Below are 21,310 nucleotides of genomic sequence, written 5' to 3'. Positions count from 1 at the left end.
AAATGATGGAGAGTTAGAGGGTAGGCTACTTGTAGGAGCCAACATATAAATTTAGCTTGCTTTTATTTTCTATTTAGTTTTTTCCCACGCTCGGTTTTGATGTTCCATATTATAATTGATGGGCTCCTGCGGTGTGTCTGCTAATCACCTTTAGTTATGTCAGCTGTGTGCCTGGGCAGTGGCCAGTGGGCATTCAGTCAGTTAGAGAACAATCGGAATGGGGGTGAGCTCTACAGTCTCAATATTTTCTGTTGACCGTTTACCTTTATAGTTACTTTAATGTATCAACCTTCTCAGTACATTTTGGACCTTATTATTATCATTCTGTCAGTAAACAGCCAGAAGTTTTCTGGATTTGTTTGGAAACGCGTCATTCAGTTCCTGCCGACAGCTCAGCCACACTACTTTAATTTGGTTTGACGGGAAGAAGTAGTCGCTACCAACAGTATTTTTATTCTGAAGAGATCGGCCGGAAGCGGAAGTCTTATCCGTGTTCTCGTAGTCTCGCCTTACCATGGCTCGTCATCAGATCGAGACATATCTGAGCTCGAGCGCTACGTGTCCTTCCTTTTAGTTTAGTAGCTCTCTGACCGAAGACACGTTCACATCTACTGGACTGTAACAAACCATCTACACTACAGGACTCCAAACCATCAACAAACGGGTAAATATATAAACACTAATATCTATCTGTAACTCTTAAACTGCTCCTAAGTCCTTATTAGTATCACTAATAGGCAGCATTTACGGCTAGTGACGTTAAGCTCTCTAGTATTACCTCTTTATAGGCTCTTAGCATAGCCAGATCTATGCTAAGAACGACGCGTCGTTTGTGAGCTTGGAAATCATCTGCTATGGTCGCTGCTTTACGCTTTGAATGCCCATATGTGTTTTAATGTTCGGTGAGGTTTAAAGTGATTGTTGGTGTAAACACTGTAAACTGTAAAGTTAATGATTCTATAGATGCATTGATGATGAATTGAATACAGACAGGAGGACGGTCAACCTCAATGGAATCAAGCCATAGTGCTTTCTTGGGTTTGTGTTTTTAGAACACTTATATATCTGTACCCTAGCAAATGTACTTAATAAAGTATTCAATCAGTGTTCATATTGTTGACTAGACTAGAAGACTAATATTTTGATATTTAGTCCACTGTATAGGGTGGAGTAGACCAAAGACTAAACTATTCCAGATGACTAAAATGTGACTAAAAACTAAATCGTGTTCAAAAGACTAAGAAGAGTATATGGTTGAGAACCATGCTCACTGGTATGTCCTATCTGCTGAGCTGGATGTAAGACGTTATCCCTAGATCTATTCTACCTGTATACTGTACTGTATCTCGGGGATTCTCAGAGTGGGTGCCATGACGCAAGTCTGGGTGTATCTTAGAATACTTTGATAACATTTGGATTTTTATCAGTGTCACTTTAGTGCTGCACGATTCTTGCTCAAATGTGAATCTATTTTTCTTCCTCAATAATTGAGATCACGATTCTTTTTTCTTTTTTTCGATTTTTTTTCTCCCATGAAAATATTTATTGTCTTTAGTCTATCTATTGTCTGTAAAGTCTACAGTACGTCAAGTCTCTTCACCAAAATAGCCGATCTATAAGCTCACAACGTGTCACACCGTGCTGTGTTGTGAGCTTGTAGATAGTCTATTTCTGGTTTGTTTCAAGTCCAGTGTTTTCCTCGTGACTAGCGCTAACATATATATATACTGTTATCCTGTATGTATAACATATTGACGCTGTCCTCTCTGTTCACCACAGCAGCATCATGGACCAGGTCATGCAGTTTGTGGAGCCCAGCCGGCAGTTCGTCAAAGACTCCATCAGGCTGGTGAAGAGATGCACCAAACCAGACCGAAAAGGTACCATTAAACTCTCTTATGCCGTCTTATCCTTCTGCTTGTGTGTTTCACTATTACCAGCCATATGAACCTCCTAGAACCCTGAGGTCATCTGGGGCTGGCCTACTAATTGTTCACCCCATAGTTGGAACAAAACATGGCGAAGGAACATTTCACCATTATGCACCACAAACCTGGAGTAATATTCCAGGTTACATTACGACATCCCCAACCATAGCTGTTTTTAAGTACAATTTAAAAACGTATTTTATTTAACATTGCCTATCCTAATGATGTCTAATAATAGCTAGGTCTTGCCTTGGCTTTAAATGAGCTGTTTTTTTTTATCAAAGGTGGGAGTATTTGTTCTAATTTATATGCTCCGTATCTTATTTCAATTGTATCTATTATAATCCGTATTCATTTTTAAAGTGCACCGTTGCACTCTGTATTTGTTTTTATTTTGTTAAGCACTTTGAATTGCCTTGTGTACGAAAGGTGCTATGTAAATGCAATTGCCTTGCCTTCCTAGTTCTCAACCTTTTCAGGCCCCCCAAAATAATCCTATTTGAACTACCCACCCTGACTTGTTGTCAGGGTGGGTAGCGGCTGGAATGTTTTCTTGTGAGTTGAGGCATTACCTTTTTAGTTTGACTTCCAACAATGAGGTGTTGTGAGCTTGTGGATCGATTTCTTATATTATTGACAAATCGTCCAATGTTTGACCAGTTTTTATAGAGTAGTGTCTGGGTAGCCAACTCAGTGTATGAGTAGCACGGCTTAATGTTGTGCGCTAAGTACTGGGAGCTGATGGTATGTGTTGCGCTCCACCTCAGCAATCCTTCTCCCAGAGGTCTAGCGCATTGAGACGGAGATAGACTCCTGCACCCTGGCTGATACCGACAATAAACAGACTTAGTTACTTATAGTGTAGTTTAGTTTTGATGCAGTAATGGTCTTTTATTTTTTTTTGTCTTGACACATTTTGTGCACAAGACGTCCTATGAATTACCGCATGTAGTGCCCAGGACGTCTGTGGACATCTTTTTTTTTCTTAAAAAGTGTCAAAAAGTGGGCACCCTGGGTCGCCATTTTGAAAGATTAAAAGGGCACATAATGTGTTAAAAGTCCTTAAATTGCCACGTCACTGTCATCTGGGGACCCCCTTACAATCCGGGGGTCCCGACTCACGGGTTGAGAACCACTGCTATATGTACCATGCTGCTCGCAATGCAAATGAAATATATATTTTGATTGTATTCCCTGCAGAGTTTCATTCGGGATGGATTTAGTAATGATTGTATGTCCACATTTGTTTGTCCTCCATGCAGAGTTTCAGAAGATCGCCATGGCCACAGCGATCGGGTTCGCCATCATGGGTTTCATTGGGTTCTTCGTCAAGCTCATCCACATTCCCATCAACAACATCATCGTGTAAGTATCCATTACATCACACCATCGTGTGCGTATCCGTGCCAGGAAAGAATTGAACGAATGTAATGGAAACTATTGCAACAGAAGACTAGGGGTGCAAAAAATCTATAATTTAACCCAGTAAAACCGGTCATTTTAGATTTTAGCGTTCGCTATACAAAAATAGCACTTTTCAAGTTTGCAGTACATCTGCTATATTTTTAAACATTTAAAAACTAAATCTTGAAAGTGTACCGTGAACTACTGATTTTAGAAGGCATATTTAGAATCGTCCTCTGGAGGGTGGTGTCGGTAGCGCTGTCTCCTCACAGCTAGAAGGTCCTGGGTTCGATTCCCGCTGTGGGCACTGGGGTGGTGCGTGTTCTCTCCTGCGTCATCAGTGCCCATACCCTGAGTGGGGTTGGCAAAAAGTTTTTTTTCTGTGCAGAGTTTGCATTCTCCCCGTGTCCCCTATGGTAGTTACCCTACCCTCTCAAAAAACATGCAATAATCCTGGTATCTACCCTGGCCTGATGATGGGGAAAGGAACTCGTTGGAATAACGTGTTCCTTCCACGCACATTTGTGGGATAAAAAAAAGGAATCTGCCTCAGGTCTTCATGGGTAATGGATCCCTACTAGATTGGTGCTGCACATGAATCGATATCGACTCGCAAACAACACGTCGGCCTCACAGTGCTTAAGTGAGCTTGTAGATCTGCCATTTTCTGTATTTCTGCACGACACCTTTGTACGTCAAAAAATGGGAGACTAATCGATGTACCGGTAGTCGATTAATTAAAAAATACATCCTAACTATTCATGTTGATTCATTGATGCCTCCGTCTCTCTATGCAATTGATTTATTTAAGCATTTGATAGAATACTTAGCTGCAACAATAATGAATAGTTGCAGCCCTGTTAACTGATGTGATCTATTTTCCATTCCTCCTGCTAATAATGGCTTATTCTCTTCTCCAGGGGCGGCTGAACTACAACACCCAGAGGGCAGAGGAAGGAACTACAAGACCCAGGAACTACAAGACCCCGAGCTAGGACTGAGCCATGTGTTATATAATGGTGTTGGGACTGAGCGTATAAGGAATAATGTTATTTTTTACATTCTGTACATTTGTATTTGACTGATTTAATAAACCAATGGCCATGGAATCCAATTCATTAGTTCTGTTGTGAGTGACAAAAACATATTTTAAAGAGGAAACGGAGCACCCTCCAGTCAAACTCTGTCGGTTAAAGGAGAATTCCATACTAAAAGGCTTTCTTACTTTATTTGTAGTTGTTACGTCCCCACCAAAGAGGTCCAGGTGTTATTTTGTGCAAAACCTCCTTATTGGCTATTTCCCCTACCATAAGCCCTAAATGAATTTAATTTAATGGAATGGGGCTATGGGGTGTTCGTGTTCGCCTATTAATATCGCTCAACATTTTATTTTATTTTATATATCCTCTCTTCATAATGTAAATAATATCCCAAGCGTCACACTTTACTACTCCCCATAGCCCCATTCAATGCAATTCATTGAGGGCTTATGGTATAGGGGGAATACTACTAAGAAAGCCTTCAAGCATGGAATTCTCCTTTTTATGGTCATATTATTCAGATTACTGCTTTATATCATTCGGATCATGTACAACCTAAGGCAGCCGTTCTCAACCTTTTCAGGCCGCAACCCCCCCCCCCCCCCCCCAAAGTAATCCTATTTGAACCCTGACCCCCACCCTGACAAGTGCTTGCAATTGTGTTTGACTCTGTTCCACAGATGCATTCTGTGAAAATGGCTGACGTGGTGGGCATGTGAATCGTCTACTTTTGCCTCTAGGTATTCATATTTGACAATTTGGTCAGTTATGTTTTCACAATTGTTTTTATGGTATCTGTAGGAGCCATTAGAAGGGGAGCACTTATAAAAGGTGACACAGGAGCACTTATAAAGGTGACACAGGGGCACTAGGGAAAAAGGAGACACAGGGAACCAGGGAGCACACCGTTCTTACCAGTAGCACCAGCAACTTGTAACATCTACTAGTAACATCACCGGATCACTCCCATACCTGTGAAGTAACTGCAAAGGAGACTGGAAACTGGAAAAATGGCAGTTACAGTATCCCTTGATTACTTTTGAAATGCAATGCAAATTAATGTCAGTGTTGTTAAAAGAAGGTCCTTAATTTGACACTTCAGAAATGTGCTGACTTCCTGTATACACTTATACTGCATATTGGTCTGTTGAGTGAGAAAACTATGTTGCACATTAAGATAATCATCTTGGGGACCCCCACAATAATTTGGTGACCCCCAGCTTCAGAACCAGTGCATTAGTGACTGTGGGTGCACAAATGGCACCATTTTGTCCCTTAAATAACCCACTTTGAGAACCACTAATATATTTGCACACTATTCACTAAAAAGTAAATCGGGTGAGCTTTGATAACAAAGTTGACCTCGGGTCTATTGGAAAAACGTAACTTTAAAATTAACTGTTAATATGAATAAAACGGGTGGTGGTGTCTAGCCTCTACTACAGACCCAGCTGTGCTGTGGCTAACAGCATTTATACAACTTATTAAATATGTATAGTGTCACTGACTCATTGGTAAAATATTCAATTTTAACACCTTGATTGAAGTTCTGCACTAAGTTATGGCATAACGTAACTGTTATGGCAGTGGTTTTAAACCGTTTTTCATATATCAAGGTCCATGATTGATTCTGCATTTTGTTATCATTGGATACGGTCTTTTCCACAATTCCATGCTGTGCTGATGTTGGTACCATAGGAGAAATAACAGGTAATTCTTCTACATTCTCTGAATTGTGTATAGACTTCTTGTAAATGTTTAATGTCATTACTTATTGTAAATGAAGTAATCATACTAATTAGGGATGTCCCGATCACGTTTTTTTGCTCCCGGTCCCATTCAGATCATTTGATTTTGAGCATCTGCCGATGCTGATTTTTCATGATCTGATATTTATATTTTATAGAACACGTTTATGCCATATCACAATAGTAGCCTACAATATCCCAAATCACAGACAATTTCCAGTCTAGGCTCCCGATCCGATCATTTGAAAATGAACAACCCTAATAATATTCTATTATGATGTATAGGAATGATATATAGGAACTCCATTTTGCCAATTCAGATATAGTAGCATGTGTTACTTTGTGGGTATTTCTTGAACCCCCAAAGGACTATCTCCATCTGCTCTCTCTCTCTCTCTCTCATACTCTTTGTCTCACAGTCACACCCACACGCACATGCGCGCACACACACACACACACACACACACTCACACTCTCTTTGTGCAGAGAGAAAGAGAAAGTGCTGATTGAACTATATGTGAGTGTGTGCGCATAATGATGCCCGTGCCTATATGTGTGTGCGTGCGTGCATTCTGAACAGGACAGATGTTGTCTGGACAACCTCTCTCTCTCTCTCTCTCTCCCCCCAACTTGGGTTCAGTTCAGTCTTCTCGCTCGAGGAGGTGGACCGACAAGCTGGCGGAGAGAGAAAGAAAGAAAGAAGTTGGTGTTTCGAGTCTGTGTTTATTTTATTTTTTCACCTCAGATGGATTTGAAAGCGTGAAAGCCGTTTTTTACTCACTCACTCACACACACACACACACACACACACACACACACACACACAGAGAGATGTTGTGGCGTGGAGATGCGTCGCTATAGCTGTAAATATGTTCTGAACCCAATTCACCGTTCCAATCTGGATGCAAAGTTCTGGACCAATAGGAGGTTGGCTCTGGACCAATAGGAGGTTGGTTCTGGACATAAAGGCTACAGTTCTGGACCAATAGGAGGTTGGTTCTGCACCAAAAGAGAATTAAGATGATGTTCTGGATGTGAAGGACCTGCATTTGGATGTAATGTTCTGACGTTCTGGACCGGCGTATAAGGACTGTGGACCAATAAGAGATCATATAGGAGAGTACACTTCTTCCCTAATCACTGCATGCCAATAGGAGTGATGTTCCGGACGTAGGATACATTTCTGGACCAATTGGATCATGTTCTGGATGTCCGGGGCCACCTGCGGGGCTCTTCTGCTGTTGGAGACTCTGTTTGAAGGTAAACCGTTTGATTGCTTATTATAGGGATTGTTTCTTGCCGAAATTTGCCAAAAAATAGCAGATCTATGAGTTTGAGTGGTCAAAGTAAAGTTAAAGCATTTCTGCATTGCAGCGTTGATATACTTCACTCAAGTAAGACACGCAAGTACTTTTCCCCCAACACTGAGTGGGGGTCACACACACATGCACACACACACACACACACACACATGCACACACACACACACATTGAAGACCCCTGATCTAAAGTGAGATAGAGTCAAAGGGGGCGGGGCAGTGCGTTTCTATGGCTCTGTCCTTATGTCACAAACCATTGTCTTGGAGTTGGGGCCCCTGTCTGGGAAAGAGCGTGCGTGCGTGTGTGTGTGTGTGTGTGTGTGTGTGTGTGTGTGTGTGTGCGTGAGTGAGTGTGGTATTTTGACCCGGACAGATGTCTCTCTCTCTCTCTCTCTCTCACACAATAATATAATAAATGTAATATCGTAATAACACTAATTGTCATATCGTTTACTTAGTGGCCTACTTATGATGCGTTCTATTTTGTTTAATTGAGAACATGCATTATAGTGTGATTATAAGTCACTATGAGTAGGTCAGAGTAGGCCTATATATCCTTTAAGTCAGAGGTTCTCAAAGTGGGGTCTGGGGACCACCAGGGGGCCAATTGTAACACATGAACTCTATGGAAGTGCTCTACAGGCTCACAATGTGGCGCACTGCGCCGCAAGGTTGTGAGCTCGTAGACCTGCTATTTTCAAAAGATTTCAAGTAGGTCTACATTAATTCTGATGCCAATACGTTTGTACTTTTAACGCAATCACATTTTGAATTCCGGAATTTCACTTGTATAGCAGAGTTTTTCTACATTGCAGTACAGCTACTTTTGCTTAAGTAAAAAAGAAAGAAAAAATACGTAAACTTTTTTCCACAACTGTCTTGTTTCTGGTGAAAATGCAAGTGATTTGATGACGGTAACATCCCTGCAAGCCGTCTGTGGGCCATGCTCTGCTTGCCAGATGCATTTCTGTGTGTGTGTGTGTGTGTGTGTGTGTGCACGTCCATGTGGGTGTGCGTGTTTGTGCATGCGTGTCTTTCTGATGCAAAGTGACCACATATAGCTCTTTATCCAAACCGAGACATGTCACAAGGTCACACACACACACACACGCACACAAGCACACGTAGGCCTATTTGCATTTCACACAATCACATTAACAGCTTTTGTCACGTTCACACCAACACATCTGATTCCTCATCGCCTGCCTCTCCGTCTCATACGCTCTGCAGTTTACATAGCATGACTCCTCTAGTCTACCTGACGGTTTCGTCCGAAAATCTACCCATAATTCCCAGTAGGTCACTTATTACGCCGATCTTATCCAGCCGATCGGCTCGTCTGGAGCCTACTGGCTGCTATTGGCGTTGATGGCACGTTAACCGATCTTATCGGTCTAGTCAGGTCTACTGGACATACTGGGAGCCTACTGAAAATGACAAGCCTCCTCTCCCCTAAACTTAACTCGGTCCTAATATTAACGCGTGTTCGCCAACCTTAATCCTGTCGTTTTGGTCTACTGCCTACTAAAAACGACAAGCCTCCTCATACCCTCCCCTAAACGTAACCGCAAGCATGTCGCAGCGCGGCCCTAATATTAACCAACCTTAATCCTGTCGTTTTTGTTCTTTTTCAGTCGGCAGAGCATGCCCATACTCGTCGAAAACAGTCGTACTGATCCTAAGTGATAACTGCGGTCTTGTCGGATGATATCGTTACGTCATGTTGTAGTCATTGTTTTGTAGTCATCAGGCAGGAACCATCAATCTGGAACTTCCTTTCCCTAAAACCTGCTGGCAGGCTATACGAGAGAACGAGTCACGCTTTTAATGTTTTTCTTTCCGGTTTGAGGGACTTCCAGATTGAGGGTTTCCGGCCTGATGACAAAGACTACAACAAGACGTAACGATTAATCCGCTCCCGATCGGATCATACGGCAACTTTATAACACAGACGACCAGGCTTTCCTCCGAGGTGGAAAGCCTGGTGAAGTGGGGACCACACTCAAATCAGGCTTCTGGCCAAACAGAGGCCTGAAACCTGGTCACCCCTGGTCACCCCTTAACTAGAAAAAGTGCACCTCAGAAGCAGATCTCCGGCTCTCCGCCAGGTCAGGTACAGGTTATTGTGGGCTGGATATGCCAATCTTAGGGCCGATTCATACTCCTATTTTAGAGCCGAATAAAAGTCGGTTCGGCACTGTAGAGCCTACGATTTGACGTCATTTGAGGTTCGGGGGGGGGGGGTACCGTCCTAAAGTCGTCTCTTCGGTGCTACTGAAAATTTCTGACGAGCCGAAATCATTTCGGCACTACAGCGCCGAAACAGCGGTAAAATAGGAGTATGAATCGGCCCTTAGCCAGAATGGAAGCTAAGGGAATATAAAGAATCTGAAAGACCCCGGTGGACACACACACACACGCTAGCTTTAACTAGCTTTCTAATACAATTGTTTTTACTTCTGTTCTGTAAAGCGACTTTGGGTACCTTGAAAAGCGCTATATTAATCGTATATATTATTATTATTATTATTATTATATCCTTCTGGTTGTTTTGGGGTCAATCAATCAATCAATCAATCAACCAACCCCTCCTCTCCTCTGCAGTGTCAGTGTGTGGGGGGCGGGCCGTCCCGACCAGCGAGTGCGTGTACTACAACGTGAACCACGAGCTGGAGCACACCAACCGGAGCGGCGTGGAGCGCTGCGAGGCCGAAGCGTCGCCGGGGGAGAAGGACAACAAGCGCTCGCACTGCTACGCCTCCTGGACCAACTCCACGGGCTCCGTACAGCTGGTGAAGAAGGGCTGCTGGCTGGACGACTTCAACTGCTACGACAGGTATATATACGTGTGTGTGTGACCGACTAGTCACTACCCAGCCTACCCAGGGCAAGGAAGGACACAACACAGGGCAGCTTCCTTAAGTTTGTAGCTTTATTCCTTCATGTGCAGGGAATTATACACAATAATATCATTTTACACAGGAGAGGTGTCGGTGATCTGTCTCTCCTAACCTGACGCTGCCAGATCTAAGAAGCTTGCTACACAAGTTTGTTTCACAGCTTGGCAACATGGTTACCCAATACCGCCCTCATCTGGCAGAGTCAGGTCAGATCTCTCCACTGTCCTGACTGTTTGTGGAGATGACTGATTTAACCTATTGTGCCTTGATCAAGTCATGTACAACAGGGTAGCAAGACCACTCGCCCCGTTTCTGTTTTCCTCCCAGAATTTTCCCCAGTGAGGGGTGGGAGAGGCTGGACAGCAGACGGCTGGACTTTGAATTTCTCTAACTATAAACTTTCATGACAGCAGACAGCCTAAGTACAAATATAATTTATGAAAAGCTACTACATTGAAGTCTGTTCACAGAAGTTGTTGTAGGCTATGTGGGGATTATCTGACGAGGTACCATTTGAGTGTGCAAAACCTTACATATACTAAATAATACTAAATTGTTTATAGGGTCAATATAAGTAAAATAATATAGCCTTTCTACAGGAGTATCTTTTTATATTTTTCCAAAAAGAATACAAGCAGCCAATAGCATATTACAAAGTCATCCCCCTCACTGGTGAGTAGTCCGGTATTCCACAACAGGTGCGCAGCCACACCCAGCTCTGAGTCCAGTTCTAGTTTGACTCAGGCCAGGTGTGACTGCTTAACTCAGTCATCCTCCATCTCACAATGTGATATGCTAGTTCTAGTGTGACTGGCTGTAGATATTGAAGGTTATTCCTTCCTATAGTATCGTTTTGTAACTATGCTTAACCCTGACCCTATAATACTTGAACCCCTTTTGGTGTTTTTAAAACATTATGTTATAATTTAGCTATTGAAAAATAGCAGATCTACAAGCCCGGTGGCGCGCTACGAGCTTGTAGGCCTGCTATTTTCTGTGAAAATATTTATTTAGAAGATTTTTTAAAATGTTGAGTTAAAGGAGAATTTCAGACTAGAAGGCTTTCTTACCTTTATTTGTAGTTGTTACGTCCCCACCAAAGTGGGGTGTTATTTTGTGCAAATATAAATATTGCACAAATATATTTGTGTATGTGCATGTGTGTTGTAGATCGGAGTGTGTAGCAACAGAGGACAGTCCCCAGGTCTTCTTCTGTTGTTGTGAGGGAAATGTCTGCAACGAACACTTCACACACCTGCCTGACATCCCAGCGCCAGGTGAGTGTGTGTGTGCGTGTGTGAGAGTGTGTGCATGCGTGCGCGACTGCGCGTGTGCGTGCGTGGGTTCAAAAGTTATTTGCACGAGTCGCTATAGCAAGTATAATAAGTATTACGTGCAAGCGTGCGTGCGTGCAAGCAAGTATAAGTATTAAGTAAGAGTGTGTGTGTGCGTGCGTGCGTGCGTGCGTGCGTGCGTGCGTGCGTGCGTGTGTGTGTGTGTGTGTGTGTTTGTGCGTGCGTGCGTGTGTGTGTGTGTGTGTGTGTGTGTGTGTGTGTGTGTCTGTGCGTGTGTGTGTGTGTTCAGGTCCAGGCTCCAGCAGTGTGCAGGGCAGTGTGTTGGTCTACTCTCTGCTGCTCTTCTGCATGTTCCTGCTGCTGCTCACTAGCGCCCTCTGGAGGTGCACGCACCATAAACTTCCTTATGGACACGAGCACATGGTCAAGGTACACACACACACACACACACACACACACACACACACACACACACACACACACACACACACACGCAAACATAAGAAAACACAGCAATCTCTCTCTATCTCTCTCTCTCTCTCTCTCTACCAGGGCTGTGCACCGTCCTCTCCCCTGGTAGGACTGAGGCCGTTGCAGTTGCTGGAGGTGAAAGCCAGGGGGCGCTTTGGATGCGTGTGGAAAGGCCAGATGATGAATGAATACGTAGCGGTCAAGATCTTCCCACTGCAGGTGCATTAATTCATATATCATAATAATACCACATTATCGCGACCGCACAGGTCGCGTTTACTATGAAAACGGGCATTTCCCGTCAGTCCGTCCGTCCGTACATCCGTCATCCCACGTCTCCATATATGGTCATACCCATCGTCTTTGTCATTTCGTCATTTTTTTCAAATCTTCAAAAATGATGAAAAACGTCGCGCTATAGTATGCCGTACGATATGGGCTATAGCCCATGGTCCAAAATGATGAGAAACGAGGCTAACTTTTTTTTTCAAAATTTCAAAAAACATGGGCTATAACCCATCGTTTTTGTCATTTCGTCATTTTTTTTAAATCTTCAAAAATGATGAAAAACGGCGCGCTATAGTATGCCGTACGATATGGGCTATAGCCTATGGTCCAAAATGATGAGAAACGAGGCTAACTTTTTTTTTCAAAATTTCAAAAAACATGGGCTATAACCCATCGTTTTTGTCATTTCGTCATTTTTTTCAAATCTTCAAAAATGATGAAAAACGGCGCGCTATAGTATGCCGTACGATATGGGCTATAGCCCATGGTCCAAAATGATGAGAAACGAGGCTAACTTTTTTTTTCAAAATTTCAAAAAACATGGGCTATAACCCATCGTTTTTGTCATTTCGTCATTTTTTTTAAATCTTCAAAAATGATGAAAAACGGCGCGCTATAGTATGCCGTACGATATGGGCTATAGCCTATGGTCCAAAATGATGAGAAACGAGGCTAACTTTTTTTTTCAAAATTTCAAAAAACATGGGCTATAACCCATCGTTTTTGTCATTTCGTCATTTTTTTCAAATCTTCAAAAATGATGAAAAACGGCGCGCTATAGTATGCCGTACGATATGGGCTATAGCCCATGGTCCAAAATGATGAGAAACGAGGCTAACCTTTTTTTTCAAAATTTCAAAAAACATGGGCTATAACCCATCGTTTTTGTCATTTCGTCATTTTTTTTCAAATCTTCAAAAATGATGAAAAACGGCGCGCTATAGTATGCCGTACGATATGGGCTATAGCCCATGGTCCAAAATGATGAGAAACGAGGCTAACTTTTTTTTCAAAATTTCAAAAAACATGGGCTATAACCCATCGTTTTTGTCATTTCGTCATTTTTTTCGAATCTTCAAAAATGATGAAAAACGGCGCGCTATAGTATGCCGTACGATATGGGCTATAGCCCATGGTCCAAAATGATGAGAAACGAGGCTAACTTTTTTTTTCAAATTTTCAAAAAACATGGGCTATAACCTATAACCCATCGTTTTTGTCATTTCGTCATTTTTTTCAAATCTTCAAAAATGATGAAAAACGGCGCGCTATAGTATGCCGTACGATATGGGCTATAGCCCATGGTCCAAAATGATGAGAAACGAGGCTAACTTTTTTTTTCAAATTTTCAAAAAACATGGGCTATAACCCATCGTTTTTGTCATTTCGTCATTTTTGTCAAATCATCAAAAATGATGAAAAACGGCGCGCTATAGTATGCCGTACGATATGGGCTATAGCCCATGGTCCAAAATGATGAGAAACGAGGCTAACTTTTTTTTCCAAAATTTCAAAAAACATGGGCTATAACCCATCGTTTTTGTCATTTCGTAATTTTTTTCAAATCTTCAAAAATATGGAGCTGACCTGTTCCGACATTCTATATGTTGATCCTTCCCTATTCATCCATCCTCCTCTTCGGTGTCTCCCTTTTGACTGATACCTGTCCATTCAAACTCTAGACGGGCCTGCCCCAAAGTTATTAGTGCAGCCGGCAAAAACTAGAGTTCTCAACAGGCCCGAAAATGAAGGCCCGGCCCTACCTGGGCCCTCATCAAACCCTGTACACTCAAAGCACTGCCTCCGCTGCCACCCTTAGATCTCCATGGCCTGTTCTGACATTCCATATGTTGATCTGACCTCATCAAACACTTGTACACTCAAGACACGCTCCATATAAGCCATTCATTCCATATGTTTATCTGACCCCCTATGCCAAAGCTCCAGCTCTCGACCAGCAGTCTGCTGTCACCCAGGCGGATGCGTGCACACGACCTTGCCCGCCTCTCGCCCTCAGGGTGTCTTTTTGGTGATAATTAATAAGTTATAATGAATGAAGTACAGTTACAGTAATGCCCAGTACACTGATACTGGTGGGGAGTATTTCCAAAGTCCAATACTTTTACGTCTTCTACTCCACGCAAATATTATACTTTTAACTCCACTGCAATTATTTGAAAACCTTAGTTACTAGTTACTTTCTAGATTTTGATTATTATTAATGCAAAACATGCAGTAACCACTTCAGCCCTGTATGCATTTCGGCCACTTGTTAATAGCCGATCTACAAGCTCACAATTCTGCATTATGAGTACTTTCTACTTTTTGTATTTTAAGTACCGTCACTTGTGTACTTTATTCAAGTACATTTTGAATTCCGGACTTTCACTCTTAACAGAGAATTTCTACATACAACAGTATTGATACTTTTACAGGCTAAGTACAGGCTAAAACGTGGTTCAAAATGAATGGCGGAATGTTTGTGGTCATGTTTTTGTCTTCCAGGACAGACAGCCGAATGTTTGTGGTCATGTTTTGTCTTCCAGGACATACAGCCAAATATTTGTGGTCATGTTTTTGTCTTCCAGGACAGACAGTCGTGGGCGAACGAGACGGCCATTTTCCAGACGCCAGGAATGAACCACGACAACATTCTGAGATTCATCGCCGCCGAGCGGAGAGGAACCGACATGGACATGGAACTATGGCTCCTTACCGAATACCATGAGCTGGTGAGAGGAGAGGAGAGGAGAGGAGAGGAGGGGAGGGGAGGGGAGGGGAGAGGAGAGGAGAGGAGAGGAGAGGAGAGGAGAGGAGAGGAGAGGAGAGGACTAAATGTCACAGCTGCGCAGCCTAATAATGGGGAGGCGGTGGCTCAGGGGTAGAGTGGCCGAACTGGGAACTGGGAACCACACACGGTTCCCAGTTCAAACCCATATAGGCTCCCCCAGAGTTAGTGTCGAAGTGTCCTTGAGCAAGACTGAGCGAAGGCACCAACCGACGTGCAGGTTGGTGCCTTGCACGGTTTCCCCTGTCATCGGTGTATGAATGCCTTGGATAAAGTCGCTACAGTATATTAAATGCACGTGCACATGCACACACGCACACGCGTCATTACAACCCAAACCCAAAGCCACCGCTCACTTCACATTATTAGAAACCTTTAGAGTTGGAGTGGACGGGCCGGAGTTTTTTTGTTTTTAATCGCATGATTTCCGGGTGTTTTAGTGTTTGTTTTTAATAAAGATAACTAACACTAAATAACTACTGTCGTGTGTGTGTGTGTGTGTGTGTGCAGGGCTCTCTGTCAGACTACCTGAAGGCCAACACGGTGTCGTGGACAGAGCTGTGCCTCATAGCAGAGAGCATGTGCAGAGGTCTGTCCTATCTGCACGAGGACGTCCCCCAACGCAAGGGACGAGCCCCCAAACCGGCCGTCGCTCACAGGTGTGTTCAACCTTTTTAATTTCATTATTATTCATTCTACGTTTGAGCACCATTTGATGAGACTATACCTGAAGGTCCCCGGGAATAGTAATTGCTCTGTTTGTTCTTCATGTACAGTGTTTATATAGCCTATACAATTTTCAATTTTCTGTTCAGTGTTTCTACAATCTACACATTTCTCTCTCTCTCTCTCTCTCTCTCTCTCTCTCTCTCTCTCTCTCTCTCTCAGGGACTTTAAGAGTAAGAACGTGATGCTGAGGACAGACCTGACAGCAGTGATCGGTGACTTTGGGCTGGCCGTGTGCTTTGAGCCGGGGAAGCCTCCGGGGGAAATCCATGGACAGGTTAGGAAGTTATATAGGAACAAACATTATAACCCTGAAACATCGCCCTGCGGTATACTATAATAAACGTCTATAATAAAGTTCAGATTTCAAATGTAAAGTGATCACCCCCGCGTATTAGCATTAGCATTCCGCATTGTTCAATAAAAAGCGTTATTGTCCGACCGCAGGACAGTTTCTTGTTTTTTTCACTAGATATGCTTTCAACTAAGCGCCCCAGTTGGGAGGTGTATTGCACTCTTGATGCATTAAAACCTTTTGAGAAAATGGCCACTGATCAGATTAAAATGCTTTCATATTGAAGAACACGAAATGCACGGGTGCTACAGAAACACCCGGCCATGCAAAATTCCAAAATCCGTGGCCCCGGAGGTGAGCAACGAGCGAACTCTATATTTGATATCTGAACCTTTCATGAAAGAAATGGCCTCTCCAGACCATGAATACAATTTATACTACACGATAAAATAAATGAAAATCCCCCCCCCCCCCCCCTCTCCTTTCTATGCCACACCTGAAGGCAGCATTCAGGAGAATTAGCTTTCTTTCAAACTCTCCTGGGCTCAAATTCGCCATTTTGCATTGAGATAATCTGTCCGTGTAGAAAACCATGAAGCACGGCCGCATCTTCAGTAGCTAAAAAGTGCAGGGTCGTCGTGCCCCAATAATAGCTGATCTACAAGCTCTCAACGTGACTCGCTGTGAGCTTGTAGATCAGCTATTTTTGGCCAGAAGTATTTTTGGCCCCTGCCTCTCTTAACATTCTCTGCACGTCCTGTGTGTGTGTGTGTGTGTGTGTGTGTGTGTGTGTGTGTGTGTGTGTGTGTGTGTGTGTGTGTGCGTGCGTGTGTGTGTGTGTGCGTGCGCAGGTGGGTACGTGGCGGTACATGGCTCCAGAGGTGTTAGAAGGTGCCGTTAACTTCCAGAGAGACGCCTTCCTCAGGATAGACATCTACGCTCTGGCCCTGGTGCTGTGGGAACTGCTGTCACGATGCAACACAATCGGTACGGTATCGTACACACACACACGCTCAACATACAGCATATAGTTGACATACTGGTAAAGGCCTATTCATAGTCTGGATTTTCGGTGGTGACGTGACCACCAGTCCGGTGATGAGCTGACCACCGGAGCTGAAATAACGTTGAGCGGTGGTGAGGAAAAACAGAGAGAAGGGCTGGGGCGGTGGTTTGCTCTTCACCGCGGCTCGTGACGTCATGTTGTAGTTCGGTGGTCACCTCACCACCGAAAATCCAGACTATGTATGAGCCTTAAGACACAGCAGACATAAATCATGGGTATAAAGGAAACAACGCCTTCTCCAAATGGAGCGTCGCAGTCCCGCCCCCTGTCATGACGACGGCAGGCCCAGGAAATGAATACCAATGCATTTTTCCCATAGACATTTCAAAAAGTATTTATTTAAAGACTGTTACGCCGCAGACAAAGCCAACTCCAGTCGTGACAAATCATGACGATAAACACAATATTTTGGACCAAACAAACCTGTGTTGTAACCTGCCGTTTTTTTGGACCAAAACATTGTGTTTATTGTCATGATTTGTCACGACAAGAGTTGGCTTTGTTCGCGGCGTAACCGTCCTTAAATAAATACTTTCTGAAAAGTCTATGAGGAAAATGAACGGAGAATCATTTCCTGGGCCCTGGTAGGGGGCGGGCCTGCGACGCTCTATTGAGCTGCTTCCTATAATGGCTGATACTGATACTGAGCAGTATACCTTGCAAGCCCCCCAGTAAGGCTATCCAACGTTGAAGCTGCCACTACCTACTGGCGAAAAAAAGAACTACAGCACTTTCATGGAGGTGGACGGATGTTCATGACGTCATGTGAGTCAGCCCGGAGCTCAGATTTGAGGTCCAGGCTGGCTGTGCTTCCGCTCGCTCGTGCCATTGAGTTATATCGGTACTTATATCGGTACAGTGGCGAGTTATATCGCCACTGAGCAACTTCCACTGAAATGAATAGCTTGCTGTAGCTCCGGTCCTCCCTCTATCCTTTTCTAACTCTTATGGTACCTTGCTAGCTCCTTGGCGGGCCCTCCTTTTGAAGAGGCCGGCCTCTAATATCCAGGGGTGCACATTACTTTTCTGTTGCGCTAGTTCTCAGAGAGGAGCACCTGGAGATGTTGCTGAACCCCCTATAATAGTACTCTGGCCCTGCCAGGCTACTGCAATTGCTCCCGATGTGCAGGTTGGTGCCTTGCATGGTTTCCTCCACCATTGGTGTATGAATGGGCGAATGTAATGCACATGTGTCTATGTAAAGCGCTATGGATAAAGGCACCATTTACCATTTACACTATTCTTGCTGAAACGTACCTGACATACAACTGTACTTTGTCTGGAATTCCACACTGTAAATTAAGAATACTTGGCGAAAGGGTATTTGACGTGTGTGTGTGTGTGTGTGTGTGTGTGTGTGTGTGTGTGTGTGTGTGTGTGTGTGTGTGTGTGTGTGTGTGTGTGTGTGTGTGTGTGTGTGTGTGTGTGTGTGTGTGTGTGTGTGTGTGTGTGTGTGTGCATTCCTGCGTGCGTGCGTTCAGGTCCAATAGAGGAGTACGTGCTACCGTTTGAGGAAGAGATTGGACCTCATCCCACATTGGAGGATTTACAGGAAGTGGTCGTGAACAAGAAGATGAGACCCGCCTTCAAAGAGGACTGGCTGAAACACAGCGTGAGCATGCACGCACGCACGCACACACTAGGGCTGATAAATTCATATTCTATTTTCGAATATGGTGAAAAACAACATGCACGCACAATAATTGGTACTTAGGTCCTCAACTGTCTCTCTACCTTTCTGTCTCTCTGTGAGGTTTGCATCAGGTCTGTCTGTCTGTCCGTCCGTCCGGTTCTGCTTATCGATTCCGGATCCTAACGGTTTACCTATATTTCGGTTCCAAAATGGTATAAAATAACTTGAATAAAAGGTTAAATGTTTAACAAAAAGCTTATATTCTTTTAAGCCTTTCATTTTTAGAGACATGAATAGACTAACATCCTCTCCTTTATTTAACAGTTGAGCCATTTGTGGAGACTGAGCTGCATGTTTTATTTTATTTCATTATCTATTCTGTATTTACCTCCTTACTAGTATAACCCATCGTTTTTTTCATTTTGTCATTTTTGTCAAATCGTCAAAAATGATAAAAAACGGCGTGCTATAGTATGCCGTACCATATGGGCTATAGCCCATGGTCCAAAATGATGAGAAACGAGGATAACTTTTATTTTCAAAATTTAAAAAAACATGGGCTATAACCCATCGTTTTTTTCATTTTGTCATTTTTGTCAAATCGTCAAAAATGATGAAAAACGGCGTGCTATAGTATGCCGTACCATATGGGCTATAGCCCATGGTCCAAAATGATGAGAAACGAGGATAACTTTTATTTTCAAAATTTCAAAAAACATGGGCTATAACCCATCGTTTTTTTCATTTTGTCATTTTTGTCAAATCGTCAAAAATGATGAAAAACGGCGTGCTATAGTATGCCGTACCATATGGGCTATAGCCCATGGTCCAAAATGATGAGAAACGAGGATAACTTTTATTTTCAAAATTTCAAAAAACATGGGCTATAACCCATCGTTTTTTTCATTTTGTCATTTTTGTCAAATCGTCAAAAATGATGAAAAACGGCGTGCTATAGTATGCCGTACCATATGGGCTATAGCCCATGGTCCAAAATGATGAGAAACGAGGATAACTTTTATTTTCAAAATTTCAAAAAACATGGGCTATAAACCATCGTTTTTTTCATTTTGTCATTTTTGTCAAATCGTCAAAAATGATGAAAAACGGCGTGCTATAGTATGCCGTACCATATGGGCTATAGCCCATGGTCCAAAATGATGAGAAACGAGGATAACTTTTATTTTCAAAATTTCAAAAAACATGGGCTAAAGTTACTACTACTACTACTACTACTACTGACAATTACAATAACATGTCTGAGCAAGATATATCTACTGTAACATCAAGGACAGGATAAAAAGCGAAGAGAAAATAATGAATAAATAGCACGTGACCGCTCGCGTCTGTATAGGAACCGAATTGAACTATTGTAATGGGTACCCAAGCATGTTCGGTTCGGTACCTGCTTGGTCCCGAGGTTCGGGACGCAGTGGTGGCTGAACGGTTTGCGGAGCGGTCTTGATATCGGAAGGTCGCTAGTTCGTATCCCCGGACCGGCGCGTTAAAATTACCACCGCTGAAGTGCCCTTGGACAAGGCATTGAACCTCTACCATGAAATGTTCTATGAGCAGGGCCTGGCTGTAAACAAGTTCTTGAGCTTAGTCCAGTTACCCTGGGTAAACATAGTACCTTTCCTTTCCTTTTACGCACCCCTAGCTGGTACTGTCTGTCTGTCGAGGAGTGCTGGGATCACCTGTCTGTCTGTCTCTCTGCCTGTCTGTGTGTCTGTCTGCAGGGTGCGTGCCAGGTGTGTGAGACAGTCGAGGAGTGCTGGGATCATGACGCCGAGGCCCGTCTGTCTGCCGGCTGCGTGGAGGAGAGGATCAGACTTCTCCAGGGCAACCCTGTCATCATAACCCCGCCTCCCTGCCGGCACAGCCACCACGCCCACCAGCTGCCGTGCGTCGTGGCCCTGCCCCTTCCTGCGGTGACCAACGTTGACCCCGCCCACAAGGAGTCCTCTTTATGACGGACGGAAGAGTTGCGCCTCGGTGTCAACGGTTAACCCAATAAGACCCTGAGGTCGATAAAAAAAAAATCTCTTCTAAACTCTGTTTTCTTTCCCCGCTCTTTTCATATCAGGGTCCATTATTTATTTGACATTTGAGCCGCGGACCACCGTTTGATGAAGCTTGCGTGATTTTATGTTTAGCTTCTCGACACCAGACAACAATTCCACGCCGTATTAATGTTGGTACAGTATACCATTAGGAGAGACAACAGGCAAACAATTCCTCTGAATGTCTAAAGAAATTGTAAATGTTCTTGTACATCAAGTGATGCACATGTCTAATGGTTTCATTTTACACTCTCAAGAGTTAAAGTTCCAATAAGGGTCCATGTGGTTACCAACTGTCCATCATTTAGCTGGGGACCACCTGGAACCCCCTCAAGGACCACTGTGT

General features: G+C 43.5%; 2 protein-coding genes across 2 annotated transcripts; both read left to right on the top strand.

Annotated features, from left to right (window-relative positions):
- Window positions 1-518: 518 nt before the first annotated feature.
- Window positions 519-3,297, top strand: LOC308336608 (protein transport protein Sec61 subunit gamma; the record flags this gene model as incomplete). The annotated part of the gene is made up of 3 exons (XM_080794030.1): window positions 519-664; window positions 1,780-1,880; window positions 3,191-3,297. Exons 2-3 carry the CDS (start codon window positions 1,787-1,789, stop codon window positions 3,295-3,297), a joined length of 201 nt encoding a protein of 66 aa, XP_080650156.1. The 5' UTR covers window positions 519-664; window positions 1,780-1,786.
- Window positions 3,298-7,319: 4,022 nt separating this feature from the next.
- Window positions 7,320-20,874, top strand: LOC308336450 (activin receptor type-2B-like; the record flags this gene model as incomplete). Its single annotated transcript, XM_080793815.1, has 11 exons — window positions 7,320-7,380; window positions 10,044-10,275; window positions 11,510-11,616; window positions 11,924-12,063; window positions 12,187-12,324; window positions 14,982-15,125; window positions 15,692-15,840; window positions 16,070-16,184; window positions 17,054-17,189; window positions 18,750-18,880; window positions 20,641-20,874. 11 exons carry the CDS (start codon window positions 7,320-7,322, stop codon window positions 20,872-20,874), a joined length of 1,587 nt encoding a protein of 528 aa, XP_080649941.1.
- Between the last annotated feature and the right edge of the window lie 436 nt (window positions 20,875-21,310).

Source organism: Protomyctophum bolini, assembly GCF_963924005.1.
Source record: "Protomyctophum bolini genome assembly, chromosome: 21".
NCBI lineage: Eukaryota > Metazoa > Chordata > Actinopteri > Myctophiformes > Myctophidae > Protomyctophum > Protomyctophum bolini.
The sequence above is the reverse complement of the archived record's forward strand: the minus strand, read 5'-3'. Positions and strand labels throughout refer to the sequence as shown.